The sequence below is a fragment of the Myotis davidii genome, unplaced genomic scaffold (genome assembly GCF_000327345.1).
Source record: "Myotis davidii unplaced genomic scaffold, ASM32734v1 scaffold135, whole genome shotgun sequence".
Taxonomy (NCBI): Eukaryota; Metazoa; Chordata; class Mammalia; order Chiroptera; family Vespertilionidae; genus Myotis; species Myotis davidii.
The window spans coordinates 12,299,624-12,317,499 of NW_006289813.1; the positions used below are offsets into that span (position 1 = coordinate 12,299,624).

The following is a 17,876-nucleotide window of genomic DNA, read 5'->3' on the forward strand; positions in this document are numbered from 1 at the left end:
CTGGGCCCCTGGGGACTCGCCCGGATCTGGAGCTCAGAGTCTGAAACTCCCTCCCGATTGAAAACCGACAACCACGCCCTCCTCCGCCAGCCCGCTCCATGTGCACTCCGCACCTGAGTGTTTCACTTCAGCACTGCGCCTCCTCTGAGTCTGGGTATGATATTCTCTTTCCTCCTAGTTGTAGAATTTCCACTCAGCCAGCCTTCCTTTGGTTCTGGATGATGTCCGTTCAGTCTTTTAAGTGTATTTTGATTTGGTTGTTCAAGGCAGCAATCTCTGGCGTTAACCTATGCCACCATCTTGGTTCCCCCTTAATCAGGTTTGTTAATCTAAGTGCTATCAGATTTAGGATGCTGATTTTCTCTAACAAAGGAACAAAAGAATGAATTATAACTTCAGAATGTTCATTTATTAACTAGTTTCAACTTGCTGATTTCTGTTTTCCAGTTGCCTTAGAAACTACTGAATGTTTGCTATTTGCTTTCAAAATTAAACGTATGCTCACATGATAGGTAAAAGCCCCATCACTGTGAATGTGCATTTGAGAATATTCCTTTAGAAGTTGCAGAGGAACCTGCCCTTTCTAGAAGTGATGTTACCCTATGTACATAGTCTTCAATCCCTATCTCTGGTCTTAATTCATCCATTATTGCAGGTTGTCTGAGATTCCCTTTGACTATTTAGATGGGAGCAAGTGAGGTTGGCCTTGGCTCATCTCTTACTAATCTCATTCTGTCTCTTTCCCCCCACCATACCCTATCACTTTGTCTCAGCTTTATCCAAGTTAATTTTCTAGTTCTCTTTCTACAGTCTTCACCTCCCTCCCTAAATCAGTCTAAGAACCCTCCTAAAAGAGTGGAATTCTTTTGGTTTAAAGAATTACACCATACCTCACATTGTTAGTTTGAATAGCAAGGCCCACCTCCTTTGGGAGAAGCTCATCCTCCTTAGCACTATCCATAATTCCCTCTGCTATTAAATCCTCAGCTCTTTCCTAACCTGAATTCTTTCATTGTTCTGGCAGTATTGAAGTTTAGTAGTCTACTTTTTCACTGAGTTAGTTTCTTCAATGGTAGTACACAAATGTATTCACTTGGGGAGATTTATGTTAAAAAAAAAATAATACCCTACTGACTCTCCAGGAATGGGCTCTGGGCACATATTTTTTAAACTGCCAAGTGATTGTAATGCATAGCGTGTTTCAGAACCATGGTACTGTGAGCCCTTGTGAGGGAAAGACCTTGACGAAGCTTTATCTTTCCAATTGCTAAAAGTGAATCAGAAGATGTATTTGTAAGGCACCTACAATTGACAGCATGCTTTTAAAAGATAAGTCTTTGATTCTCTAAATAAAGCACAGTTTGTGCATGAAATTTACATTTGCATATTATGGTGATGTTTTCATTAGATTCATTATAGTTCTAAACAATGGCAAAGGTCATGTGCAGAATTGGATGGAATTTATGTATATTACCAAATAGGAAAGATAAGCAGGTTATGAAAGGTATATTTAAATCTGTGGCTGGTGGAGTTATAAATAAATTGCTGTTAATATAAAGAATGATGTAATCAGACAGAAGACCTGTCTCCTGGGGAAGCCTGTCCACACAGGTAGTGTCTGTCCACCTAGGAGTGTTCACTCCGCAGGGAGTGGCCCTCAGTCAGGGAAGCTCTGAAGTGTGAGGTTGTTAGTGATCCAAACTTTACCAGATTTGAAAGGCTGACTTGCTCTAACAAAAGCAAACAAGAATGATATTTAAACCCAGAATGCTAACTGCTTAATTTATCATGAAGAATAGACCATCAGGTAGACTGGATAGCTGTATGAAACTACCTCCTGCCTTTTCTCTTTGAAGCAAAAATCTACTCTATCTGAAAGTTACCCATGAGCATGGAGACAGCACAGGTGGCATGAGAACTAAATGTTTAAGGCAATGTTTCTCCATCTACCTCCATTACTATTCCCCTAAGGGGCCTCTTTTAGATATTTTTTCTCTACCTCACCCCCACCCCTGAAATTCTATTGCATATTTATTTATGTGATGTATGCATTTCTGTGTTCTATATATTTAGTACAATTTCTTTTTTTCTTTTTCTCTCCCCAAGAACCAATATTTGCCCTCTTGGGAGTGAGATGGCCCATATTGAGAATGCATTGTTTAAGACATCAATTTTCAAAAGCCTAAAGTATAATTCCACTAGAGCAGCAATTCTCAACCTGTGGGTCCAACCCCTTTGGGGGTCGAACGACCCTTTCACAGGGGTCGCCTAAGACCATCCTGCATATCAGATATTTACATTATGATTCATAACAGTAGCAAAGGTACAGTTATGAAGTAGCAATGAAAATAATTTTATGGTTGGGGGTTACAACATGAGGAACTGTATTTAAAGGGCCAGAAGGTTGAGAACCACTGCACTAGAGGAATTCACCAACCAGATGGGCCAGGTGGGCAATGGCTTTGAGCCTGGAGAGATGGAACTCCAAAAGGGATGAGTGGAGCTGGAGGTAGGACATAGGATAAAGTTGAATATGCAGATGGGGTGGGATGTATAAAGAGCTCAATGTAAGATAAATCTGTGAGACATTAAAGTGGGGATGCCAGCTCCTCTCAGTCCAGACATCAGAAGGAGGATCTGGGTTAAAGGTCTACCTTTAGGAATTTGTGCTATTTAGATAGTGTTGAAAAATCCAGGTTTACAGATGACTGTGTGAAAGCAATTGGGGGGATTTAAAGGGAAGGGGTCATACACAGAAGCCTGGAGAGTAAAACATTTGAGTCACAGAAGGTGGAGTCACATAGGCATACCCTAGGGAAAGCAGAGCCTAGGTTGCCAAGAGAGGTCGGTATTCTTGGCCAGAGAAAGGGACCGGCTCAGGAGTCACGGTAGTGAGGGCACAAAGAAGTTAATGGGTTTGGCAAAATTAAAGGTGATCAGTGACCTTGACAAGGGGAGAGGTGGTATCTTGAGATTGCTACATTATTTGAAGTGGGATATGGACAGTCAGAGGTCACAAAAGTAGTAAGAGCTTAAGTAGACAAACTTTGAGGTTTGGCTATAAAGAGAAAATGAGAAGTGGAGAAGAAGGAAAGATTGTATGTGTTAAGGGAGGGTATTGCTTGGTTAGGAGTAGGCTTACTTGCTGCTGGGACTGATATAGTGAGGGAGAGATTGATGACATAGAAGTTGTCGGGAATGAACTAGAGCCTGGAATCCCTGTTGCCTGGTGACAACTGATTAATCAAGGTCATGGGCCAGGGCTGTATGGTTTTCTTATGCATGGAAGTTAACAAGTGTTCTTCTTGCAACTGGTGGAATTTGGTGGTCAAATTTCAACTATAAAAAGCAATTTCTAAATGCATATTCTAAAATCTAACTGTTTCCTCCATTCCAATTCTCCCATGTGGTTCTGATGCCTGGCACGTTTTTCCCCATCAGCATCCTTCAGTGCAGTGATTGCCTATAGAAATGTTTGAGGTGTGAAAGTATTCCCTGGAGCAAGCCCAGCATTTCAAATGTTCTGCTCAGTGAAACACAACCATCAGGACCCAGGACTGTAGGAAGCTCTGCGTCCGCCTGCCTTTTCTTTCTAGTGTAACGATTATTTCTCAGACTACTTTCTCTTTTAGATACTCAGTCAACTTTCCTGCTGCTTCTACTTAACTTCATATCTTACATGGTCTTGTTAAATCATAAAGACAGAATTTTCCTCAAATAGCTAAAATGCACAGTGAGATAGTAAATATTGCTCTAATTGGTTAAGCCTGACTTACATATAATACAAAATAAAAAGAACTTCATTAATTGTCAAATAGGATTTCCACTCTTTATTATGCTCCTTAAAATTATGCTTCTGGATTTGTCATCGGCTAATTTTGCTCTCGTTTTTTTTTTTTAGTGGACAGGTTTATTACATAATATGTCCATTGGAAAATGGAAGTGAGTGTTTTTAACTTCTTATACATGTTCTCTGGAATTCTAGTAGCCTTGGAGGGATTTGTTTCATTCCTGGAGTAAAATATGTCTTCACACCATCAGGAAGCATGTTAATTCATCGCAGAAATAACATTTAGACTTGGAATCACTAGAGGGTTTTAAAATATGATTAAGATGGTCCCGGATGAGGGAGGGAACTATGTCTCTTATTTTATTTATAGGCTGAAAAAGTGTGTGTGAAGCCCCATCTGGAAGCCTTTGTAAATTATCATTTCATGAGACTTTTTACCTCTCAGGAGGTAAAAATGTATACTCCATTTTTGGGGGACGAGACCTTGAATGGAACTGAACTCATGTGGTATGTTAGATTGCTGCTTCTTGTCTCTCAGGAAGACAAGTAGACTGGAAGAGGAAGCTCCTGCTATTGATAATGCCCAGGCAGGACTTTAACCCAGAGGGTTAAACCCACAGCTACTCTGAGATGTGTCTTCTAAAAATCCACACAATACTCCTTTCAGATCAGATTTACTTTGCAGAAACAAACCTCTGTAGAAGCTGCAAGCAAGTCTCACATAGTTTTGATCTAATCAAACATACCTTCTCTGGGTTTACAAAGGTGAAAATAGGTAGTGTGCCCATTATGATTTGAATAGCTTTCTATTCTGTTTAATTAATTAATATATTGATTTACTTTGTTGAAACTGTACTTCTTTGTGATGTGGTTTCCAAACTGAGGCACCCAGGGTGCCTCATCATGTTATAAATGCTCAGGGGAAGCACGGCGGCACTTGACATCTACCAGACATCATAAACCACAAGCTCAAGGTAGTTCATGGTTTCAACATTAGATGACACTGCATTCCTTTTGTTCAAAAGCTGGGTTTTTGGCAGTTGTGACAAAAAGCAGTACATGCAGAAATCAGGACAAGAATGAGAAATGTGAGTGGTGATGTCAAATTGGAATCTAAGGCTTGTGATGTTATGCAGTACTCAAGCACATAGCTACTGAGGGCCCATAATAAGTCACTGGTTATTAAAGAGTGAATTAAAATATTTTATTTTATTTCAGTATATGTGTTGGCTTCTCCCCCAACCCCTTCTTCCCCCCTCTCCCCAATAACCACGGAGTTGTCAGGTCATCAGCAAATCACATGGCTGAGCTCACAGATAAGGGAGGGACTGCCAAGCCAACTATCAAAGGGCATGCATCCCAGAAGGGGATAGAATCCCTAAAGGCAATAGCTGTTCCTGTTAAGTAAATAAAAATGTTCCTTTGGACATAGAAATGAAATTAACTTCCCACAGAGACATCTCTTGGAAGACTGTTGCTAATGTGCATTTTGTTATTGCTGTATCCAAGAGTTAAACACTCACCCTATTGAGTGACTCTTTCTGTGTCGTTAGATCCTGGCCAACGTGATCATCTTCATCTGTGGGAACCTGGCGGGAGCATACCACAAGCACCTCATGGAACTTGCTCTGCAGCAAACATATCAGGACACGTGCAATTGCATCAAGTCCCGGATCAAATTGGAGTTTGAAAAACGTCAGCAGGTAAAATGCATTTCAATCTTAATTCCATATTTTTTAGGTATTCTATGGTGATATTGTTACTGTTAATATCAAGTATGCCGTTCACTCATTCACAGGCATCAGAAAGAACCCAGAGTAGCCATGCCCAGAATGGCTGTGCACTGAGCAGAGTTATAAAATAAAGAGCAAATGCCAGTCAAGGGCACATGCCCAGGTCTCTGGCTCGATCCCAAGTAGGGGGCATGCAGGAGACATCTGATCAATGATTATCTCTCATCATTGATGTTTCTATCTCTCTCTCTCCCTCTCCCTCCCTCTCCCTCCCTCTCTGAAAGCAATAAAAATATATTTTTTTAAAAGGAAGAAAGCAAAAAGGGATATTCTGAAGAAAAATAAGATTTACATTAAAGATGTTTAATAATACTTGGTGTACCAGTTAATAATGGTGGATTTTGTAATCAAAGAAAACACTATAATTTCAAGAGAAACATCAAAAGTGCTTTATTCAAAGTAATGTCCATTGCTAGCTACACATATCCACCATCTTTCAGGTAATTTGTGAATACCGTCCCAATAGCACTTTTCTTGTTTTGAGGCAAACCATTCAGAGACCCAATTTTCCACTTCTTCGTGCGTTTTGAAGTGCTGTTCAGAAAGTAGTGTGCCATCGATCGGACGAAGTAGTAATCTGAAGGGGCAAGGTCTGAATAGGGCAGGTGGGTTAATACTTCCCAGGCAAGATCTTTTAACATGTCCTTAACTGCTTTTGAAGTGTGTGATGGTGCGTCATCATGAAGCAAAATTACTTTGCCATGTCTTCTGGCCCATTCTGGTCATTTTATGATCAAAGCGTGGTTCAAATTGAGCAGAGCATTGTCTTCTTTCTAAAGTGATTTGGCCTTGCAATCGATGTTGATGGTTGACCTGGATTAGCCCATATATTGTGCATTTGAGATTCTCAAAATAAATCCACTTTTCATCACCAGTCACAATGCAAAAAAAGACTTTCATGCCATTGAAGCAACATTTTACTGATGACTTTTCAGTTTTCCATTTCTGTACTTGCTCCCTATTTAGCCCTTCTTTACTGGAACACTCCTGGGTAGAGAGAAGAGGAATTTGAAAATCAGACGCTAACATGTATGTCTCCAGTGTCACTTGAACCCTGCAAGGCAGGACCCAGGCCTGATCCTATCACACCCCCTCTCCCAAGGGAGTGCTCGGGCTTCTGGAAGGCAGGGAACCCGCACACTTCTCTGAACCCCAGAGCCCTTTACACCTGCGCAAGTGGGAGGTTCGGCGCCTGTCAGGGATGTGGTTAGAGCAGTGGTCAGCAAACTGTGGCCCCTTGAGTATGGCTCTTCCACAAAATAGCACGTGCGGTGTGCACGTACAGTGCAATTGAAACTTCGTGGCCACACTCAAGGGGCCAAAGAGCTGCATGTGGCTCGCGAGCCACAGTTTGCCGACCACTGGGTTAGAGGGTTTGTATGTTATGAGGGAGCCTAATTGTCCATTACACCTGCCCCAGGATTCTCAAGTTCTATGAATGTTAATGAATTCTGCTGAGATTAGATTTGCAAAAAAAAATGCAGATGAAAAACACAGATTCCCCAGCACCCCAAGCTTAAAGAAAAACGGTATAAGATACAAACTTGTTTTTTGTTTTTTTGCTGACAAGATCACAGCGTGAGATGTGAATGTGCCTTTTTCCTTCTTAATGAATTGTCTGTGTTCTGGTATAGAATGATGTTTCCTTTGTTATATATTTTATAACTTTTTATGCAAAATCTATTTTACCATGATTTTGTTGCTATGTCCTTGTCCCAGTAACTTTATGATTGTAACTGCTGTATTTTGCAGTACTTTTGTACCTTACAAGACTACTACCACTCTTCTTTATATATGTTTTTATATCTTTTTTTTTTCTACACAGTTCTCACACAGTTTTAATATGTTTTTTTCTTCTGAAATATTTTTCAATCTTTTTCTGCTCTTATGCAGAGGTCATCTTCTTTTCAACTTGGCTTATCTCTGACTATAAATAGTGGTATAAATGCAGGGACACTGTTGGGATAGATGCGGATCTTGTTTCCAGACACTCAGGGAATTCTCTGTTCACTCTAGTCGTGCTTGCTTCCTGAGCCATGTGCAATAATCACCTGCAGACGGCATTTTATGTTTTTTTACCTTTAAGGTTTCACGTTGTCTGGTATCAGAAGCCCTCAAAGCTGCACTGAATGACATTATCCTGTTGGGCAGCTTTATTGGTGCCTGTGTTTACAGAAATGGCCAGTGTTTTGTTCAAATGTACATCAAATACATCTTTCAACACTTTTTCGATGACTGTTTTCTAGCTTCTTTAAGCATTCTTTTCTCTGAGCCACGCCACTTTGATTTTTCTTTTAAACCTAGACTTACTTTGTTGTTGAGAGAGATAAAGCTAGACCATTTGCATTGTTGCCAAAGTCATGATTTTGTATCTAGTATCTCTCATTCTGTTTCCTGATACATAGTGTTGTTTCTTAATTTGTTATAGCAATGTCATTCTAGTTTGTATTTCCTTTTTATTTTAAGTAGGATTTGTAAGTCCTCTATTTCTAACACATCTTGTAGGCACTTTAGAATATCCACCAGCATTTTAACATTATCATTATTTATCCAAATGGTCCCAATAATGCTTATCTATGTTCTTCCTTGCTAATAAATATTCCAGTTTATCTTATTTTAAAATTAATAAACTAAGAAAAAAGTTATCTTTTCTTAGGTATCTCATAATGAGTGTCTTTATTTTTGCTTTTTTCCACTCACCACCAAATTTCTTGAAAAAGTACCTACAATTATATTTCTCTCTCCCTCTTATCCACTTCATAACTTCACTATTCAACTGCTATCACAATTCACCATTCAACTTGCTAAATATAAAAGCATTTTCCATCCTAGATTTGTGCAGTATTGATGTTTTTGCCCTCATTTTTGTCTATTTGGGGGAAAGTATTCTTGGAGGGAAAAGCCAAACCTACTCTCCTGGATCCCACCATCTGGAACCATTCTGGTCTCTGGCAGTTTTCTCTCCACATTCTTCAGAGACGCTTTTCTATTCCTACCCACCAACACATATGTGTTGCTCAGGGCTTGGCAGAGAGGCGTCTTTTCTCCATCCTTGTGCTGGTCAGCTTTCAGCTCCTCACATATTTCCAATCGTCCTGTCTGGATTAATCGCTCTCAATGCACTCATCTGCTCTCCACCTTTTCTGGAGTTCAAAGCTTATTTTCATTAGCATCACAAACTCAGAGTGTTCAAACTCCATCTTTCCTCACACCACACTCGACTGTCATCCTCTCTATTTCTATTAGTGAGTCCATCCTCTCTCCCTCGCCTTAACTCTGAATCTTCTCTCTTTGTGCTTTCTCCTTTATTTCCCCCATAAAATCAATTGCTCTGCGGTAGTTTTTATTTGCCATTCTTACTGTTGTGGCCTTAGGATTTCACTGCACCTTGTCCTCATCAAATTCATGCCATACAATAGTGTCATATTAATCTTTCCAAGGTTAGTGTCAGGGTGAAGCTAGGCTTGTAAACACTCTGGCTTGATTTATAATGCAGGACCTTTAACAGGTGTTCTTTGAGTTGTTTACTGAGGGGCAGTATTGTGTAATTGTTATGAGCATGACTCTGGTTCCTCATTGTTTGGTTTTGAGTTCTTTCTGGTCCTCAGTTTCTTCATCTGTAAAATGGAAGTGTTATCCATTCAGGCTGGTATAACAAAATACTATAAACTGAGTGGTTTGTAAATAGGTGATATTTATTGCTTAGAGTTTTGGAGGCTGGAAATCCAAGATCAGTGTGCCAACATGATCAGGTTCTGGTGAGAACTCTCTTCCCGGTTGTAGATGCCTGACTTCTCCTTCTATCTTCACATGGAAAAAGGGGGAGCTCTGTAAGGTCTCCTTTCTAAGAATATTGGTCCCATTTATGAGGGTTCAGCCCTCATGACCTAATCACGTCTCAAAGATCTCACTTCCTCAGATTTTCACATTAAGGGGTAGGGTTTCAACATGTAAATTTTTTTTTGGGGGGGGGACAACATTCACTCCATAGCAATGGAGTAAGGACATTACTTACCTCAGTAGAGTTTTCGGTATCTTATACATTTTTATTATCACTCAAGGAGCATGTGCTCACTAAAATATAAATATGTGCATATATATATAAACATATTTTTATTATTCTCATATATGTGCTTGCTAAAGATATATGTGTGCTCACTATATAAATAAACATATGTGTTTGCTAAATATATATTTATATATTTGCTTATACATTTACTAGAGGCCCGGTGCATGACATTCATGCACCTGGGGTGGGGGCGAGGGGGTGGTCCCTCAGCAGGGCCTGTGCCCTCTTGCAGTCCAGGAGCCCTCGGAAGATGCCCAACTGATGGCTTAGGCCTGCTTCCCCTGGGACATCCTTAGCACTGCCACAGAGATAAGAGAGGCTCCCGCCACTGCCGCTGCGCTCACCAGCCATGAGCCCAGCTCAGGGCTTCTGGCTGAGCTGCACTCCCCTCTGGAAGCGGACTGACCACCAGGGGGCAGCTCCTGCATTGAGTTTCTGGCCCCTGGTGGTCAGTGTGTGTCACAGTGACCAGTTGTTCCACTGTTTGGTTGATTTGCATATTAGCCTTTTATTATATAGGATTTATAAATATATATTTAGTAGCTATTTTTATATATTATATTTACCAGTCAACAAATTTCTGACTATACATGTTATCATCTTTTTTAATATATATAATATTTAATATATAATAATATATTTAATTCATAATAATATTATAATATATCAGATATATATGTATGTGTATATATTATATATAGCATATATGTATATAATATACATCCTGAATTCCAAGTGGCCTAAAGAGAGTCCACAGAAAGTAGCTGACACTTTATATCAGGGCAGGACAGCTGGCTTCACTTGGAAACATTTAAGAATGATAATAAAAGGAGAGCCAGCATCTGCAACTTTAAAGTCCTGAGAAAAGAAAAGTTAGTCTAACCCCTGAAAGTTAGGAGTTACTTTTGCAGCCAACAATTATGAAGAAGGGAATGTCAAAAACTGGGAGGATTCAAGGATGTCTCAGTGAGTGTCCAGAGTTCATAAGCCTTTGAGAAGGAGGATGCCACGTTTGAATCACCAAGTTACCAGTCAACAAATTCCTAACTATATGCATTACCTTCTTTTTTAGTAATCTCTTAATCCCCATCTCTTTTAAGTCATTATTTAGAAACATTTTTATACTGAAAAAGTAGGAGGAAATGATAAGACACTCAAGTTAAGGCCTGCATCTTCATTTTTTCAACAGATACTCCAGATATCCTCACTGGACTCATTCTCATGCTGCTAACATTTCAGTATTAAGGATAAAGAGAGAAATCCTGAAAGCTTCCAGTAAGAAATTTAAAAAAAAATAGATTAACTGCTGTGGGACAAAAGTCAGATTTGCATTTCTCACAAACACTACCAGATGTTAAAAAACAGTAGACGAAAATCTTAAAAGTATTCTAAAAATGTATTCCACACTTTGATTTATGCACCAAGTAAAACTATTATTCATAAATGAGGTTTGAGTAAAGACTTTCAGGCATACATGGACTTAAAGTGCAACCCACACGCATATTTTATGACATTGGAATTTGAAGATTTTTTTCCCCCAAGTAAAACACACAAAAATGAATTCAAACAAAAACGAGAAAAAGTTAAAGGAATAAAGAAATGTTGTGAGTCATGAAACTGGTAAAGCTTGAGAGTTAAGACGAAATAATTGTTATGTAATATAAAAATAGCACTATTCATTAAAATAGAAAGAAGAACAAAAGTCTTATATTTTAAACATCAAGTCAGTTCTTGGGAGTTATTGAGCTGATGGCTCTCTTGTCTAGAAGAGCCAATTCCTTCTAGGCCATCAACAACAACATAAGGAATTATTTACCCCACTGCTTTTAGTCATGGTGACTATATTAATTTCAAACACAAAAGAGGGCATTATATTGTTTTGTATTTATCAAAATAAATTATGTTTTAAGTTTGAAAACTATCTCAGTGCTATTCAAAATTCAGTGCAGAAGGAAAAAGACATTGCTTATATAAGGACTAGCTATCTTGAATTCTGCAATTTGGTACACTGAATCTTTAATATTTTTCTTCCATCATATGCAATAAAATCTTAGCTTACGGACTAGATAAAATAGTGCTTATTATACTTAAGCTATGGAAGTCAGAATCCTCTGAAGCACATTCTACATTTCAGCATTATTGGTATTTGCATTTACATAACATTTTTCATCTAAGGGAACTGAGTTCTTTAGAAACATCATAAATACCACGTTGCATAGAAATGTCTCATATGGTGGTGCTATTGCCATAACTGCATAGGGCGGGGAATTACTGAGATACAGCAAAAGCTTGTGCTGGTTGGCCATTCCATTCACACAGTTTCCTGCAGGCAAGACTCCAGTGTAACTTTTATTTGGGAATAATTAGCTCCTGGGACCGTCTGTCTTCACCTCATCCTACTGATGCATTCAGTCTAATGCTTTTCCCCTGTAAAAAGTTGCTCTAGGAAAGTTTGGTGCCCTCAGAAAGGGTGAGGGCCTTCATTCCCCCACCAAGCAGCCCCCTCTGCCCTTCTTAGGAATGTATGGGTGTGTCTTTCAACCCCTAACTTAAGGAGCTCTGCCAGGTAATGTGACTGACCGTGGACAGGTGTTGTTTTCTGTTTTAGTTGGTGTTTTAACTTCTCTGGGCCTCTGTTTTGAGGTCTGTAAACACGTAAGCAATCATGGTGTCTGCCCATAGGGTTATTCTGGAGATGAAGAGTATATGGCCGAGTCTGAAGCAGCCTGACAGTGAAGTGTGCAGTACACATGGGCCCTTAGCCACTAAGTGGAAATTATACGGAGATTGAAGGTCACAGGCTTTTAGTTTCCATGAGTTGTAAATCCAAGGCGTTGTACAGAGATCCCATATATTATATGCACAGTCAGAAATGCTCTAAATATTACAGGAAAAAAGTAACCACAAACATGCACTTTTGGAAATTTGCGATGCTTTTGACACATTTTAAAAATTAAAGAAATAACAACTCTACTAGTATGAAGGTAAAGAGGTACTGAGAATGAAGGCACTAAACCTACTAGTGTGTTGCTCAATATTTGGCCTCCTAATTGTGCCTTCTCTTTCCTCTCCACCATCATTTGACAAAATTTTAGAAAAATTTAGGACATCAATTCTAGCTGCTGCAGGTCATGCTGTGCTTGACTTTTGCTGTTTCCTGATGTTCTCTCTTTCTGTCTGCGTTGAAGTATGTCAGACTTGAAGTGCAAAGCAAAGGAATAAATCAGATTCCCTGCCTTCCTTCTTCCTTCCCTTGGAGGAACCCTTCCAAAGGCAAGGGTAAAATGCTAAGAGTGATGTCCGTGCTCAATGGGCTTCCGTTTCTTCGTGTGTAAAATAAAGGTCCTGTCTGGCTTATTTTATCTTTTTTAAAGGCTGAGTAGTCTTCCACTGTATGTATAAAAAAAGATAACTTGTCTGATTTCACTCAGATGTGGGATATAAAACAAACAGTTACAAATGAACAAACAAAATACACATACAAACCAAATAAAATCAGATACAGATAACAAAATGGTAGCTGTGAGAGGGGAGTGTTGGTGGGGAGGACAAAAAATGTAAAGGGGTTAAGTACATGGCAACAAAAGGAAACTAGACTTTGGGTTGTGAGCACACCATTCAATACAGATGTCATATTATAAAATTGTACCCTGAAATTTATGTAATGTTATTAAACAATGTTATACCAATAAGTTTAATAAGGAAACGAGGGCTTTAGCCCCCAATAGATTTACATGAATTATCTTTTCTAATATTACTTTCAGTCTCTCAGAAACTTTCAAAGGAAAATCCTATGACTGGTTTCCTTTTCTTCAATTCTTACTGCATCTCAAATTTTGGCTATGATTTTGGGGTGTTTCCGTTAAGCTTTTCACTCCTTGCTCTCTGTGGACCTTCATTTGTATTCTGTGAGCATAGCGCTCATTTCTCATGGCATATTACTCCTATTTTACCTAATTATCTTCATGAATTATAAATATTCATGCATGTTGGTTACAAGAAACTCTTCAGAGCAAAGCTTAAGGATAAAATAGTTTTTTAAGTGAACAGTTAGTGTTGTATTTACAATGAAGAGCACTACTATGATATATGGAAAAATACTATTTAGCCTAGAAATATATTTTTCCATGAATATCAACAACTGGTGATCCAAGAATATCAATATTCTCCATTTTAGTGGTTTCATTTGCCATTCAGGTTATGTTTCATGGCAATAGAAAAAAGCAGAGTTGTTTAATAATTTAAGAAAATCTTGGTCAAGCAATATGCCTAATTTCAGAAAAACTGACTTATTGTGAGAATTGAAATATATAAAAATACATACAATGAACTAGTCTCAAGTCATTAAACTTAGAAAATTTTAATTATAGATAAAAGTAGTGCAGAGCATTTTGTGTCATTTAATAGAATTTTGATGAGCAAAATGATATTTGAAATCTTCAAAGTGAGCTCTTCCTGCCATTGTAAGCAAACTAGATTTCCTGTCAAGTTCTTAAAATTAATGGAATTGTATAAAGGTCTTTTTCTCACAGCTATGGCTGAAACAAACAATGATGGTTCAGAAGATAAGCTACTAGACATTACTAAAAATAAAACTAGTCTAATAAATTTGAGCGACCTGTTATAAATGCTATCATTTTTATGTCTTCAGAATAATATAAGTGAGATCTACTTAAACTTAGAGATATAGCCTCACTGAAGGAATTTCTTTGTTCGTTTATCAAACAATATGATAATAGTCAAGTATGAAAGCAGAGGTAATGTTATTTTCCTGTTTCAGTCCTCATTTGCATAACAACTGAGTAAAATGTTCTCCCCAATCTCTTAGAAATATATATATATAATATATACACATATATATATACATACACACACACATATATATATACATACATATATATATATATTGTGTTGATGTGGAATAGAACATTGATATGAAAATCATTTCCATTATTGGCATTATGATCTCATATGGGATTAAGCATGGAAATTTGGGTTCTCCAGACACTGTATGTCTTTCTGGATATACTGTCAGTTTAGAGCAAGAACCACTAAAATCTGTGTTCTTCATCAAACATGGTAAATAAAGCAACTTCTGAGTATGGAGAATCTAAGTGTAGCCTTTACTAAACTACTACTATTATATATAAATGCATACATGCAGAGAAGGGGAGATGGAACTATGTATTTTTCTGTTATTCACTTTTTATCTGTGAAGGAATATGAGCTGAAGAACTATAATGTGCAGTGCTTCAAGGGAGGGGGACTCACAGGAAGGCTTGATTACTTGACACCTCTGCATGCTGTGTGTGCCAGGGTTTGGGTCTCCAATTGTTATTTTTCACTTGCTCCCTTGATTTCTCAACCTTTCTCATGGCTTTAAAACTATCCACACACTAAGGTCTCTACAACTCTGATCAGTCCCCTGAAATCCAGACTCAAAGTTCAATAACCAAGTCCATGTTTTCATTGGAACGTTTAATGAGCATTTTGAACATAACATGATCAAAATGGAACCTTTGATTTCTCCCAAACCTAGTTTTCTTCTGTAAATGATACCCCATTCACCCAGTTGCTCAGGCCAGAGCCAGCCGTGGGCAAACTACGGCCCGTGGGCCGGATCCGGCCCGTTCAGCTATTCTATCCGGCCCGCGGAGCCAAAAGAGCGGAGGGTTCTCTTGCTCTCCCCTCCGCTCCTTCACCAGCAGCAGTGTTAACATGGCAACCTCAGGAAACACGCTGCAACTCCTTCTTCTGAGTCCAGTTTAAGAACCAATTGTGGCCCTCGAGTCAAAAAGTTTGCCCACCCCTGGGCCAGACCATAGGAGGAACCATCATGGACTCTGACTTTCAGTACACCCAAACCCAAAGACTGTCACCTTCTCCCTTACCACCCTCATTCATGCTACCTGTCTGCTCCCTGGACTACAGCATTAGCAAATTTTCCTTGATCAAAGTATTGTCCCCTACATTTTATCACCACACAAAAACCCCACCATCAGATGATGTTGCTCCTCACCTTAACTCCAGAGAATAAACTCTAAGTCCCTGTCCTTGGTCTATAAGGCCTCAAAAGATTTGGCACTGACTGAGACTTCAACCTTATATTCTACCACTTTTTCAAAGTACTTAAAGGATAAGAAATGGTCAACCAAGAAACTTAAGTTAAGAAGATGAATAAAACAAACTCTGTAAATATACACTTGTTCTTCTTTCTTCTCTCAGCTTCTTTAATAAACATAAAATTATCCTATATAATAAAGAGCTAATATGCAGATGGCCGTTGTGCCCTTGCACCGGGACTGGTGGACCTGAGGCCACACCCCCCACCCAGCAGGGCTTGATGGGGGACCTGAGGCTGCGCCCCCCACCTGGTGCCAGGCTGGGGAACCTGAGGCTGTGCCCCCACCCTGCAGGGCTTGATGGGGTTGGGGCCAGCCGGGTCTGGTCTCGTGGGATTTCAAGGCACACGTGGTGGGTGGGGACTTGACTCTGGGTCCCACAGCGCACCCCAGACTCTGACAGGAGGGAGATTTTCATATACATTTTACTAATTTTCTTTCATTTCTGACACTTCTCTTATAAAGGACAAATAGCAATATTAAAATATTTCCTTTAATTAATTCCCTTTTTATGTGCATGAATTTCATGGACCAGGCCACTAGTATGTAATAATAATTATTACAGGATGTTGTTGACATTTTAACATTTACAGATTTATATGTATACTATGCTATAATACCAATAATTGTATGCAGAAATTATTATTGTGTGTAACAATAATAGCACACAAGGGTAAATAATAAGGGAAAATTGAGAATGTGATCCTAAATTTCATATGCAAACAATAAGTGGTCCAGAAAAGCCAAAATAATACTGAAAAAGAAAAACAAATTTAAGGATTCACACTTCCTAATTTCAAAACTTCCTACAAAGCAGTAGTAATCAAAAAAGTGTGAGGGTAGCATAAGGATAGAAATAGTGATCAATGTAATATAATTGAAGTCCACAAATAAACCATCACACTTATAGCCAATTGATTTTTGACAAGAGTGCCAAGTTAATTCAATGAGAAAGAATAGTCTTCAATAAATGGTTCTGTGACAATTGAATATCCATATTTAAAATAACACAATTGCACTTGACCAGTGTTGCTCAGTGGTTGAGTGTTGATCTATGAACCAGGAGGTCGTGGTTACATTCCTAGTAAGGAAACATGCCTGGGTTGTGGGCTAGATCCCTAGTGAGGGGCTTGCAGGAGGCAGCCAATGATTCTTGCTCATCATTGATGTTTTTTTCTCTCTCTCCCTCTCTCTTCCTCTCTGAAATCAATAAAAATATAATTTAAAATAAATAAAATAACATAGCTGAACCCTTACCTCACACCATATACAGAAAATAACTTAAAATTGTTTTTTTAAAAAACTAAATGTAGGAGCTAAAACTATAAAACTCTTGATAAAAAGCATTGCATAAGTCTTCATGACAGGAGTTAAGCAAGGTTTCTCAGATATGAAACCAAAACCATAACAACAATAGGAAAAATAGATAAATTGGACTTCACTAAAATTGAAATCTTTTGTACTTCACATAACCATCATGAAATGAGAAGGGACTTGTATCTATAATATATAGAGAACCCTTACAAATCAATAATTAAAAACCCAAATACTCCAATTAAAAACAGTGAAAGGATCTTAATACACATTTCTCCAAATATAGTACACAAATGGTCAATGCACACATAAGAAGATGCTTATCATTTACAGTCTTGTTTCTAGTGATCTGTGAGTATAAAAACTTCTTTCTCAATGACAGTCATTTATGTATCTCTGTATCTTACCCCCACTGATTAAAACAATTCTGTCAGATACATTTTAAAACTGGCCTTCAGTAAGTGGCAGCTGCCATCACTGTTAAGTTGTGGTCTTTTATCATTTGCACAAAATGAAAAAGTATGAAGGTAAATCGATTAACTTAAATTCAGGGATAAGAATGCTAGAAATAATGTTTTACAGCATTAACTATATAAGTGGATAATTAGATTAAGGTAGTTCAAGGGCATTTCCAAAAACATGAAACCCAAAGGTGTCCCCCAAGTGTAAGCCCAGAGTCTGGGCATCCCCTGGCCTGCCTCTACATGCCCTTGCCCCTTGTCCACTCTCCAGTACGGCTGCTGCCTTTCTAGGTTAAATGATGACTAGAGACTGAAAAACTTCTTTCC

General features: G+C 38.6%; 1 protein-coding gene across 9 annotated transcripts in view; it reads left to right on the forward strand.

The window, feature by feature from the left end:
- ADCY2 (adenylate cyclase 2 (brain)) overlaps positions 1-17,876 on the forward strand; it is a 282,664-nt gene that overhangs the window by 137,178 nt on the left and 127,610 nt on the right. For all 9 annotated transcript variants that reach the window (XM_015563100.1, XM_006762472.1, XM_015563093.1 and 6 more), the window contains exon 4: positions 5,344-5,493. In XM_015563100.1, the coding sequence (XP_015418586.1) occupies positions 5,344-5,493 (150 nt within the window). The remainder of the gene's footprint in view (positions 1-5,343; positions 5,494-17,876) is intronic.